General features: G+C 41.1%; 1 protein-coding gene across 10 annotated transcripts in view; it reads left to right on the top strand.

The window, feature by feature from the left end:
- The window catches only part of LOC137253521 (uncharacterized), a 422466-nt gene that overhangs the window by 235490 nt on the left and 173566 nt on the right, over nt 1-13410 (top strand). For all 10 annotated transcript variants that reach the window (XR_010953826.1, XR_010953824.1, XR_010953823.1 and 7 more), the window contains one exon: nt 9312-12911. Coding sequence is in view for 5 of the 10 variants with exons in the window: in XM_067790601.1 (XP_067646702.1) it covers nt 9312-12911 (3600 nt within the window). In the remaining 5 variants the exon portion in view is untranslated. The remainder of the gene's footprint in view (nt 1-9311; nt 12912-13410) is intronic.

Below are 13410 nucleotides of genomic sequence, written 5' to 3' on the forward strand. Positions count from 1 at the left end.
CTGTTGAAACGGCAAGTTTCCTTGGACTCCCGTTACAGGATATTGATGACAATTTGTGATCGGTCGCGGCTATTAGGTGGGGCGAGCATTGCTACAACAACAACAACAACAACCGCAGCAGTGAACAACTGGAATGCGGAAGATAAAGTTGCTGCTCTGTTCGTGGCATTGAAAGGGCCTGCAGCGGAAATCTTACAGACGATTCCAGAGTACGAACGGAACAGTTATGAAGCATTGATGGCTGCTGTAGAACGACGTTATGGAAGCGAGCATAGGAAACAGATATTCCAAATTGAGTTGCAAAACCGTCACCAAAGAGCGAATGAGACTTTGCAGGAGTTTGCCTCGGATGTTGAAAGGTTGACTCATCTCGCAAATGCGGACGCACCCGTGGAATACACCGAGAGGGTAAAAATCCAAAGTTTTATAAATGGCATACGGGACATGGAAACGAAGCGAGCTACATACGCAAACCCAAAGCTGACATTTGCTGAAACGGTATCACATGCATTGACTCAGGAAACGGCCTCACTATTGAGTAAACCAGCATACAAAGCTCATCGTGTGGAAGTGGAAAGACCAGATTGGGTAGACACAATTATGGAAGCACTGAAGGGATCACAACAGAAAAATGCCGGAGTTATTAAATGTTTCAAGTGCGGCAACCCAGGTCATATTGCACGACATTGCAGCACCGGGGTCAATATCTCCAACAATGTGGGTGGCCGTAAACGCAGAGCTGAAGGAGATGAGCAAATCTCCAAGTCCACTCAATCGTTAAACTAAAGCGAGTCAGCCGCAAGGGGCGACAGCTGGCTCCCTCAATTGAATGCCCCATAATCTCTATCTCAGAAATTGGAAGAAGGTCAAACAATCTTACTGTCGGAAGACATGTGGATGGAAAGGAACGGTTACTGACTGTAGATACGGGTGCATCCCATTCCATTATTCGAGCGGATTTAGTCAACAAGAAGATAAGACCATTGCATGTAGCAAGATTGCGTACAGCCACTGGAGAAGACAGCACGGTTCTAGGAGAAGTATCATGTGAAGTCGCAATCGGGAACGGCACGGTAGTACACAATTTTATAGTGGCAGATATTGTTGATGAAATCATAATTGGAGTGGACTTCTTAATCGACCAGGGCATCAAGATCGACATGCAAAGCAAGATGATGCGATATAAGAACATGGATGTACCACTTAATTTCGGCTACAAGAGAGACTACAGCAGTAAACGAGTGCTGGTGGAAGAGAGTCAGCAAATACCACCAAAATCAGAAGCAGTCATCTGGGCAAAGGTTGATGGAGATTGTGGGACAAAGAAATTGTGGGTTGTCAAAGCAGCAAATAGATCACCACTGAATATACTTGTAGGAAAAACCCTGGCTATGACAAAACAAGATGGACGTATTCCGGTAAGAGTACTCAATGAGTTCAAGTCACCACTCAAACTGACTAAAGGAGCTATTTTGGGAAGATGCCAAGAGGCTGAAGTAGTTATTAACTGTGAACAGCTCCAGGAACACGTTTCATCTAGTAATACTTATCTTTCAAATGACATCACGGCATGGACGCAGGGGCTAGAGGAAGCCTATCAGAGTAAGGCAAAACAACTGCTCCTAAAGTACGCGAACATATTTGACCAGGATGGTTCCAAGCCAGCCGCACCAATGTGAAACATTAAATTGACACTGGAGATGTGAGGCCGATCCGTCAAGCTCCACGTAGTGTTCCACTGGCGAAGCGGGAAGTTGTGAGTCAAATCATACAAGAAATGAGCGACAGCGGCGTCATCGAACCATCAGCTAGTCCATGGAGCTCACCAGTAGTACTTGTAAAGAAGAAGGATGGAAAAATGAGGTTTTGCGTGGACTACCGGAAGTTGAATGACGTAACGAAAATAGATAGCTACCCATTGCTAAGAATTGGCGACACTCTGAACTCGCTATCTGGTACGAAATGGTTTTCCACGCTGGACTTGAAAAGCGGCTACTGGCAAGTGGAGGTGAAGGAGGAAGATAAAGAGAAAACAGCCTTCAGTGTCGGTGATGGTCTTTGGCAATTTACAGTGATGCCTTTTGGACTTTGTAATGCACCAGCTACTTTTGAGAGACTCGTGGACCAGGTACTGGAAGGACTACATTGGAAAACATGCTTGGTGTACCTGGACGACATCATCGTATTGGGTAAGAACTTTGATGAACATCTTAAGAATTTGGAGGAGGTTTTCCAGAGAATAGCTAGGTCTGAAGTTAAGTCCCAAAAAGTGTGCGCTGTTTAAAAAGGAAGTAAATTATTTAGGTCACAAGGTAACGACAGAGGGCATCTGCACAGCGAACGAAAAGATAGAGGCTGTAAAGGATTGGCCAAGACCACAGAACCTACATGAATTAAGAAGTTTCCTTGGGCTGTGCACATATTACCGCCGATTTGTACCAAATTTTTCCAGCGTAGCCCATAGCCTCCACGAGCTTACAAGAAACAAGCTAAATAAAACCGTTTAAAAACAAAGCTTTTGAATGGAATAAGGAGCAAGAAGTGGCTTTCCAAACATTGAAGGAGCGTTTGTGCACTGCCCCAATGTTAGCATATCCGATTCCAGGAGCAACATTTATTCTAGATACAGATGCAAGTGGATATGCTATAAGAGGCGTTTTATCACAACTGGTCGATGGACAGGAGAAGGTAGTTGCATATTACAGCCGTTCGATTGGAAAACCAGAGAGGAACTACTGTGTTACGCGGAGAGAGCTGTTGGCATTGGTAGAGTGCATTAAACATTTTCACAAATACCTCTACGGCCAGCGATTCTGTGTCAGGACAGATCACGCAGCGTTGAAATGGCTTCTGCAGTTCCGTAATCCGGAAGGACAATTGGCACGGTGGATCGAGCGACTACAAAGCTATGACTTTTCCATTGAGCATCGAAAAGGTAGTACCCATGGAAATGCCGATGCAATGTCACGAAGACCAAGTAGTTTGGAATGCAAGCACTGTTCAAAGGCCGAGGCTAAAGAAGACATTATAGATGTCCGGCTAATGACTATAACGTGTACGGATGAATGGGACAAGGAACAACTAAGAAAGTGTCAGCTAGAGGATACAGATCTGTCACATGTTATGCAAGGGCTCGAACGAAACGAAAGACCAAGCAGAGAGGAGATGTCAGCAGATAGTCCCATTGCGAAGTCATATTGGGCACAGTGGAACAGTTTAGAATTGATACCCGGCTGCTTGCATCGAGTATGGGAGAGTGAGGATGGTCAATGCAAGAAGAAACTGATAGTTGTTCCCAGAAAGAGGATTCCTGACGTGCTCAGCGAGCTGCACAATGGTCCAAGTGGAGGTCATCTTGGAATCACGAAGACACTCGGGAAAATTAAGCAGAGATTCTATTGGGTTGGTTGCCGTCAGTCGGTCACCGAGTGGATTGCCAACTGCGAGGTATGCAACAGAGCGAAAGGGCCCAAAACCCGAAGTCATGGCCAGATGAAGCAGTATATTTCAGGTGCACCATTTGAAAGGATCGCCATGGATGTCGCAGGTCCATTTCCTACTAGCAACCGCGGAAACAAATACGTACTGGTGGTTATGGATTATTTCAGTAAATGGCCAGAGGTATACCCAATCCCAAACCAAGAAGCAGAAACAGTAGCAGAAGTGGTTAAAAATTGCAAGGTATGGTGTACCATGGTGGAGTTACATTCTGACCAAGGCAGGAATTTTGAATCAGTTGTGTTCCAAGAAATGTGCAAGAAGTTGGGCATTCGAAAAACACGGACAACTAACTAAGGACTGGGATACACACATATCATTATTCTTGATGGCCTACCGATCGGCAGTACATGACACAACTGGCCAAACTCCCGCAAAGGTAATTTTTGGCAATGACCTTCGACTGCCAGCTGATTTGAAGTATGGGATAGATGCCGATGTGGAGAGGAATGTCAAGAAATCCACTGGTGTCTTGGAAGAAGACCTGAGAGAGATACACGATCTGGTAAGGCAACGAGCAAAGATTATGAGTGACAAGATGAAAGCGAGGTACGATAAAGCAATTAATTCGGAAGGGTTTCAGGAAGGAGATTTGGTGCTGCTATACAACCCACAACGAAAAAAAGGTTTGTCTCCGAAATTGAGGTGTAACTGGGAAGGTCCATACAAAGTTGTAAAACGGATCAACGATGTAGTGTACCGCATACAAACCACTACCAAACCACGAACCAAAATGAAAGTGGTTCATTTGGAGAGGTTAGCAGCGTTTAGATCGAGAGATTTGTCTGATCGGGACGATCAGACTTAAGTGGAGGGCAGTGTTACGAATATTAGCAAAACTAAGGGGTGCTGCTATCTCTAAGCCGATGCTAAGCAGTAACGTGAATTCACATCAATAATTCAATCATTATGTATCTACATAAACGAATCAATTATGGCGTCTACACATATGTACCATGTACGTATACGAGCAGCGGAGAGTCAATGCACAAACACATGCATATATCTGAGATACTCCTATAAGTATGCAATGAGAAACACTATAAAATTGTGCAATTGTAGTTACAGCTGAGAAGTTTGAGAGCTGCTGGACTAGTAGATTCTGGAAGCGCCTAGAAGATGTATAAAATTGTGCAATTGTAGTTACAGCTGAGAAGTTTGAGAGCTGCTGGACTAGTAGATTCTGGAAGCGCCTAGAAGATGTGAAGGTTGAAATCAAAGAGTATAAAAGGCGACAATTGTAGAGGCGCTGGAATTCAGTTTGATTTGAGTTGTCAAGCAGTTTCGACTAAGACGCTATCTAGCGAGCAAGAGCAGTATTATTTTGAATAGTAGAGTTTCATTTGAGCTATCAATCAGTTTGGTTATTAAGCAAGCTATTCGTTGCACAGTTTGAGTGTTATTGTGAAGTACTTTAATAAAGGCCATTTTGCATTATTACCTATTGGAGTTATTTATTCAACAGTTTAGTGATACGAACTTAGCAGAGGGTTGCAAATAAAAGGATTGCAAGTAAATTCGTTACAATATCATTACTGAAGTCGAATGTTGACATAATTTACTTTTATACTGTAAAGATATTAAATTTTTTGTTAAAATTTGACTTAAAAAAATTTTTTTTCAAAAGTGGGCGTGTTCGTCATCCGATTTCGCTAACTTTTATTTAGCACACATATAGTAATAGGAGTAACGTGCCTACCAAATTTCATAATGATATCTTCAACGACTGCCAAATTACAGCTTACAAAACTTTTAAATTACCTTCTTTTAAAAGTGGGCGTTGACTCGCCCATTGTCCAAAATTTTTCTAATTTTCTATTTTGCGTCGTAAGGTCAACGCACCTACCAAGTTTCATCGCTTTATCCGTCTTTTGGAAAAAGTGGGCGTGGTTGTAGTCCGATTTCGTTCATTTTAAAAAGCGATCTGAGATGAGCGCCCAGGAACCTATATACCAAATTTCATCAAGATACCTCAAAATTTACCCAAGTTATCGTGTTTACAGACGGACGGACGGACATGGCTAAATGAATTTCTTTTTTCACCCAGATCATTTTGATATATAGAAGTCTATATCTATCTCGATTAGTTTATGCCGTTACGGATTACCGTTATGCGAACAAAGTTAATATACTCTGTGAGCTCTGCTCAGCTGAGTATAAAAATATTTTTAGTAGGCCAATACTCAACCGTATTAGAATCAGTAATTATTTATTATCATAATTCAAATGCCTAGTGTGGACATCCACTCAAAGTTGGACCATTCGTGCGTATCTTGCGGAAGTTTTTCACGTTCTTAGTGTATATACATTTTCAATTGATATTTTTACGGGTTTTAGTGAAGTTTATAAAAAAGAAGCCATGGATTCTTATGAAACAGGTAAATGTGTATAATATTTATGTATTTTAAGATTTATATTGTCCTTAACGCCTTCGTACTATAATTTTTAAAAAGTGATGTATTGGGACAAAATTGTTTCCCAATTTTTTTTCCAAAAGGTTTTTGTTTTAGTGCCCCGCATTGATTGAAATTTTTTTTAGAAAGCCTGTGTTTTGTTAATTTAAATAGTGGAAAGATTGGTCCCGCTTATTCCCGCTTTTTTGAAAAAATTGGTAATTTTTAGCGTTGCACGACGGTGGTGCCATCTCCATAGGGTGAGCAATAAAAAATAGTAAGCGTACTCCAATTTTGTTGAAATTCGGCGCGTGATCTTGCTGTAGCATAAAAAGAATATATATGCAATATGGTGATGATTGGTACCGTGCCACGCCCCATACTCTTGTATGCGGTTATATTAAAAGATGTCTGACATACCCTCTGATGATGAGCCCTAAATAATGTTAATAACCATACGACTGGACTTCTGTTACATATAACAGTGTATCGGATTGGGATACGAGTTTCAGCTTTAGTATTGATTATTTACTAGTCTGGTAATACCGCACACGTAAGTCATGTATAGAAATTCATAAATGCCAAATATCAGCGAAACGTACGATCTGCTTGTAAGTTGTACATTATTATACTAACTTAGCGAGAGAACGTGACCTTATAAGACAGCTTGATCCAGGCGACCCCCAAATAAGGGATATAAACCAACGCATCAGATTGCTTGTGGATGAACACAAGCGGGCGAAATGGGAAGAGCACCTAAGAGGTTGTAACCTCTCTACCGGTGTGGGTAAACTTTGGTCCACCGTAAAGTCCCTATCGAATCCGACTAAGCACAAAGACAAAGTTTCCATCGCCTTTGGCGACAAAGTGCTGTCGGACGCGAAAAAAAGGGCGAGCGCTCTTTTTGCCGACAATATATAATGCATCCTACGGTCAACAAAGATAGACGGAGAGCCAATAGACACGCACATAAACACAAATTCAGCGCGTCACCAATCACCATTACCGCTAAAGAGGTTGAGGACGCCATTGGTCGTGCTAAACCATCCAAAGCAGTGGGCCCAGACGGCATAGCCATGCCGATGCTTAAAAGCCTAGGGAAAGACGGTTTCAAATATTTAGCGCATGTCTTCAATCTGTCTCTTTCCACCTATGTCATACCTGAGAAATGGAAAATGGCCAAGGTGGTCCCGCTACTAAAGCCTGGGAAACCAGCTAACATAGGTGAGTCGTATCGTCCGATATCTCTCCTATCGCCAGTGGCAAAGACGCTTGAAGCCATTTTGCTCCCTTATTTCCAAGCAAATTTGCAGCTAGCCCCTCATCAGCATGGCTTCAGAAAACTCCATAGCACTACCACTGCGCTAAATGCCATTAGCACCCAGATAAATTGCGGTTTAAATCAATACCCACACCATAGAACAGTACTCGTAGCGCTAGACCTATCAAAAGCTTTCGATACGGTCAACCATGGCTCGTTACTGCAGGACCTGGAAGGGTCTACCCTTCCCCCATGTCTTAAAAGGTGGACCGCAAATTATCTGGGTGGTCGGCAGGCATCGGTGCAATTTAGAAAGGAAACATCAAAACCAAGGAGAATTAAACAAGGGGTGCCACAGGGTGGTGTCCTATCCCCACTTTTGTTTAATTTCTACATATCTAAGCTACCTTCACCACCGGAAGGAGTCACAATCGTTTCCTACGCCGATGACTGCACAATAATGGCCACAGGCCCAGGCCCAAAGATCGATGCGCTATGCAATAAAATAAACGGCTACCTCCCTGATCTCTCCAGTTTTTTCGCCTCGCGAAACCTGGCATTATCACCGACTAAATCTTCCGCGACCTTATTTACAACATGGACGCCCCAAATGTCGACCATTTTGAACATGCCCGTCGATGGCACTACGCTACCGACTGTCCTACACCCCAAAATCTTGGGTGTGACGTTTGATCAGGATCTACATTTTGGTGAGCACGCAGCCGCAATTGTTCCGAGAATTCAGAGCCGTAAAAAATCCTCAAATCCCTCGCTGGCAGTACTTGGGGAAAATAAAGAAACGCTCATGAATACATACAAAGCAATTAGCCAGCCGATTACGTGCTACGCGTCACCCATATGGTCGCCAAGCCTAAAAATCACCCACTGGAAGAAACTACAGGCCTGCCAAAACACTGCTCTCAGAATCGCCACGGGCTGTCTTCTTATGTCCCCAGAACACCATCTGCATAATGAGGCGAGAATACTCCCCATCAGGGAGAGAAATGAGATGCTGACCAAACAGTTCCTGTTGAATACCCAGAAACCTGGGCATCCCAACAGACATCTGATTGATGAACCAGCACCGCCTAGGGGCTTAAGGAGTCATCTCCGTAAGCATTTTGAGGAAATACGGCACCTGAGAACCCAGCCGTAGGAAGTGAAAAAACACAAGCAGGTCCTTGGTGAACTCCATAAACAGGCGTCGGACCTTTATGCCGGGAATTGCCCGGTGAATCCAGTGCTTAACGAAAATTATCCAAAGCTTGCGGAAGAGGAACGCATACTCCCCAGGGAAACGCGTGTCACTCTTGCTCTACTTCGTTCTGGATACTGTAACAGGTTAAACTCTTACCTATCCAGAATCAACCCCGACATACAAAATGTATGCCCCGCTTGCAACGTGTCCCCACATGACACCAACCATCTCTTCAATTGTAATGTGGAACCAACGCCTCTAACACCCCTTTCCTTATGGTCCACCCCTGTTGAAACGGCAAGTTTCCTTGGACTCCCGTTAGAGGATATTGATGACAATTTGTGATCGGTCGCGGATATTAGGTGGGGCGAGCATTGCTACAACAACAACAACAACAACTAGACTTTTTTTGACCACTGTTTATTTAATAAAATAAAATAAAAAGTTAAATATAACTGAAATCACCATGGGTAACATAATTAAACGATTTAAAGCAAAAAACAATGATTTTTTAAGAAACTTTGCTGTCCGTAGACTTTTTTGGACCACTGTATATATAATAAAATAAAATAAATAGTTAGGTATAACTGAAATCACCATGAGTAACATAATTAAACTATTTAAAGCCAAAAAATAATTTTGGCCGCCCAGATTGGTCAAATACCTCTATGTGCTATGGTCCCATGGACAATATTACTCAGTATGACCCATAGATTCAGAAACTGGATGTGCACCTGAAGTTATTTTTTCCCCCCATTTTTCCCCATACAATTTGACCCGCCCTAATATATGTACATATATTGAAAAAAGAAGAAAAATTAAAAAAAAGAAGTAAAATACTAAATAAGTATTTAAAACTGTAAATCATATATGTATATTTATTATATATTAAAACCTCGCAAAAATTTGACCAAAAATATACTAACAAATATCAAATGTCCTTTCCTTTCATCCCATTTAGAGCACATCAACGCTATTACAACGTTGTTTAGCGGTTATAAAATAACTAAGCCACCTACACCACTAGTCAATAAGATCGATATACCCCAACTAAATGCGCCTACTACTGCAGCAATCAGACCAAAGGCTGCACATAATTCCCGTAAATTTATGAATGCACCACCACCACTACTACCACCATTGGATACCTGGAGACATGTTACAAACTCACCACAGTCTGTGTGTAGCTTACGATCACCACCACCACGTCAACATACGTCTTCACCAGAAAGTATGCGATCAGAGAGTCCTGTATATATACCTGCTGAGCTAGCAGAGGATCCTAAGTTGCGAAAGAAGTGTCAAGTGTTGATGGAGGAAAATGAACATGTTATCGAGTATCAGAGAAAGGAAGCTGCTTTCATTAATGAATTGCTAGAGAAGCAAAGGGAAATGCAACGGCAGCGGGCACTTAAACGTCAAGAATTCCAAAATTTAGCGAAACAGAAACTTATGGAAGATAAACGTTTAATGGCAGAAATTACTGAAGTGAAGCGGCAGCGAGACGAAATGTCTAAACAGATAGTCGGTGTAGAGGAACTTGAATCACAAAAACCACAAGCAGGCCAGCAACAACAGCCGCAATCGTCTCCTCTTTTGAAACGTAAACGTATGTTAGTGAAGGAAAGAAAAGTGCAGCACAACACAAAAACCAAACGAAAATCAAACACTCGTATCAAAGCGAATGATGAGCAAACAGGTGAGGCCATAAATAACACGAACGAAAATGCGTTGGAAAAAAATGAAAAGAAGAATGCGACAGTGAGGGTAAAAGCAAAAGATATAAACACTGTGACGGATAATGCAACAGTTAGAAGTGTCACAGCGGTTGATGAAAATTTGATAACAGCAGAAAAAGATCAAGATAACAAATTACCCACAAGAATACTGCGACGTCGTATGTCTGTAGCAATAGTGTCTAAAGAAGCTGTCGAAAGAAAAGTGAGATCTTCGCCAAGAAGAAGAGAAGCAAATTTGGAAAATTCCGAAAACAAGAAGTTGAATGCAACAAATACCTCAAATAAAACTGTGAACTTAAATCAATTGTCAACAAGCACTATTGCAGAAACAAATGCTGTTACATCAACGAAAGTTACTATTGAAGCGGCAAGTGAAAAAGGTATATCCGAAAAGACGAAATTGTCGACACCAACTATTGTAGCAGGCCGAATATTACGTAAGCGTGGCACAAGGTCCATGACACCTACATCATCTACAGCTGAGCAGTTATTGCCACTAAATCAAGATGCATCATTTACATGTGCCTCACCCAAATCGTCTAGAATAGGTGTAAAGCATAGGCCATCAGCAGCTTCAACACCAAACAAAAGCGCAACCACATCCACAACCAATCGTAAACGTATTGATGTACGTAGTAGTATGCGAGATCCATGTAGTAATACAGAGTTTCCTTCCAGCGCAACATCGTGGTTGTTGAATGTATCGCCGCATACGTTAACCAAAACCGTTAGAGTACGCTTGAAGCGTTTGCAAGACTCAAATATGAAGAATTCTGCATTGAATAATTCAAACGAGAAGGTGACTAAAGATATATCGTCTAGGTTGAGATCAGCATCTGCAATACCTTTCATGCTTAGTGAACAAGAAAATCATGAATTGCGACCGCTTGATGTCACTGCACCGCAACCAATGCTGAAACCAACACAATCTAATAAATCAGATATTAGAGAATCCTTTGAGCTGCTGAAGAAGCACCTCGAAGCACAATTGCTGGAGATGGATAAAAAATATGATGGCAATGTTAAGGAAGTTATTAAAAAAGTACAAGAAAATACTAAATCTATGGAAATGCACGGGAACAAATTGGGTGAAGCAACAGCATTGTCAACAGTTGAATTACGTACTAAGAAAGGGTTGCGGAGGAGGGCCGCACGAAAACAAGCATCGCCCTGTAAAAATATTAAAATATCTGAAAATATGAATATATTCGAAAAGGTATTAGAGAATATAGGTAACTATATAAACGATGATACAAATAAAGCTAGTAATGCAAATAGTAAAAATGCTGAAAGTGAGGAAGCCCATTTTGAAAATGCAATGAAGCTAGATAATATTCAAAAGCAAATCACTGCACATATTACTAATATACAACGAATTGATAACCTGAACACTGAAAATACCAACGTTGAAAAACGTATTGAGTCAACGGCGATGACTGAGTCGGAAGCATGTGAAGGGCCGCAACAGCGAATGCCAGTGGCATCGCTGAAGATCAAAAAATCAGCAGCTGTAAGCAGTGTACGTAAGGACTTTAATTTTAATATTGATAGCAGCAATATTATTGGAGAGAAACTTAGAAGTAGGACCAAGCATGATGCTGTCGTTACACAAGTTGTGGATGTGACACCTAGAAGATTTGATGGTATACTATCAACCACATCTGTTGCTGCTGCTGCTGCTGTTGTTGTACCCACCACAGCACTCACCGAAGTGGTTAATAGTGAACTTGTTATCGAAAATTCAACGGCTAACGAAGTAACTGTAAATATTTGTTCCTTATCCACTATACCAATGGACACATTATCCACAGAGTTATGCACCAAAGATAATATGAATACGCCACCTCTGACTAAGCCTAACAACTTAGACAATATCACGGAGCAAAATACTCAAATAGAGATATCCAATGAAATGAGAGCTGCAGCTGCAAGTCTCACTATGATGGCAAATAAATTTACAAAAGTAAATACAGCGCCAGAAAATAACGCCACTAATGAACTGCAAAATCAAAACAATGGTGGTGGTGATGCGTTGCAGCCCGTTGAAGAAAATACGATCTCAAATAAAATATTACCAAATGGCACAGTTTCATCTAATATTACAAACGTTGTTAAATCGCCGCTTGTAATTAATATAACAAACGATGTGGAATCGCGTGCAATAACTTCACCACCACCAGTCCCAGCAATTGGTGGTGACGCCGTTTATCAACCACAATATGAACCGATAAGTCCACCAATCGCAACTGAAGATGGTCCATCTTGTTGTTCGTCAGCTATTGAAGATTATAACAGTGAGTCCATGTCACAATTGGAAAATTTAAAAAAATTACCCAATTTGTTGAAACCCGTACATCATGTAGTAAAGGATAGCATACTTACTTTGTTGAATTTCGATTTTACGCCAACATTGCCAACATATTTGCTTAGCGGCGAAAGTCGTGATGTGCCCACACCTGTACCAACACCATTACCCTCAATAATAGGAAGTTTGCCCGCGGAGGCCGAACAACATCAACACGAATTACGAAAGGTACCACCAACACTAAAAGCTACGCCAACTCCAACTGATTCTTTGAATACAAAACATCCGCTAACGGCAATCGCAGACACATCCGAAACAACATTATGCTCAGAAGAGTCGAACGAATCAAAAACAAAAATCACAATTGCAAAAGAGTCAGAAAAAGCGGATGCGATGATAGCACCGGTTTTGGCACAAGCGGAGCCAGCAGAATATCACCATCAATATCAATCAATAACACCACCAGCGACGCAACAACATTTTGAGGAAGCCATAAACCTTACCATGCAGGCCATTGGTAAGTGCAAATTTAAAAAAAAATCTAAATTTTACCCTCGGTTTCGCCCACAAAGAGGGAATAAATAGAATAATTTAATTTAATATAATTTAAGTTTCTTAATTTTTACAAAGATATTTATTTTTATCGCAACAAAGCTCACCTTTATCAACGACTGACAAATAATATTGGAGAAAATCCTTCCTCTTGGATTTATTTTAGGAGTGAGTAAAAGGAAAACTTAAAAACATATCCGAATTTCGGAAAAAACACTATAAAAATGGAACTCCCCATGTAACTTTTATATGAGGTTTCAATGAGTTGTCCCATTTTTACAAAACCTTTTTTTTGTTTTTCGTTTTTATTGATATGTTAACAAGTTTTTCTTTGATTCACTTTTAAAATAAATCCATGTTTTAATGCCTGCCGTGCTTTTGAAAACATTAAAAAAAGAGTAAAAAAAAATGATTTTCCAGTTAAGATACCGAAGATTTTCTTCCTCCATCATCCTCCGCCTTCT

This window comes from Eurosta solidaginis, chromosome 5 (assembly GCF_040869045.1).
Source record: "Eurosta solidaginis isolate ZX-2024a chromosome 5, ASM4086904v1, whole genome shotgun sequence".
In the NCBI taxonomy this organism is placed as follows: Eukaryota; Metazoa; Arthropoda; class Insecta; order Diptera; family Tephritidae; genus Eurosta; species Eurosta solidaginis.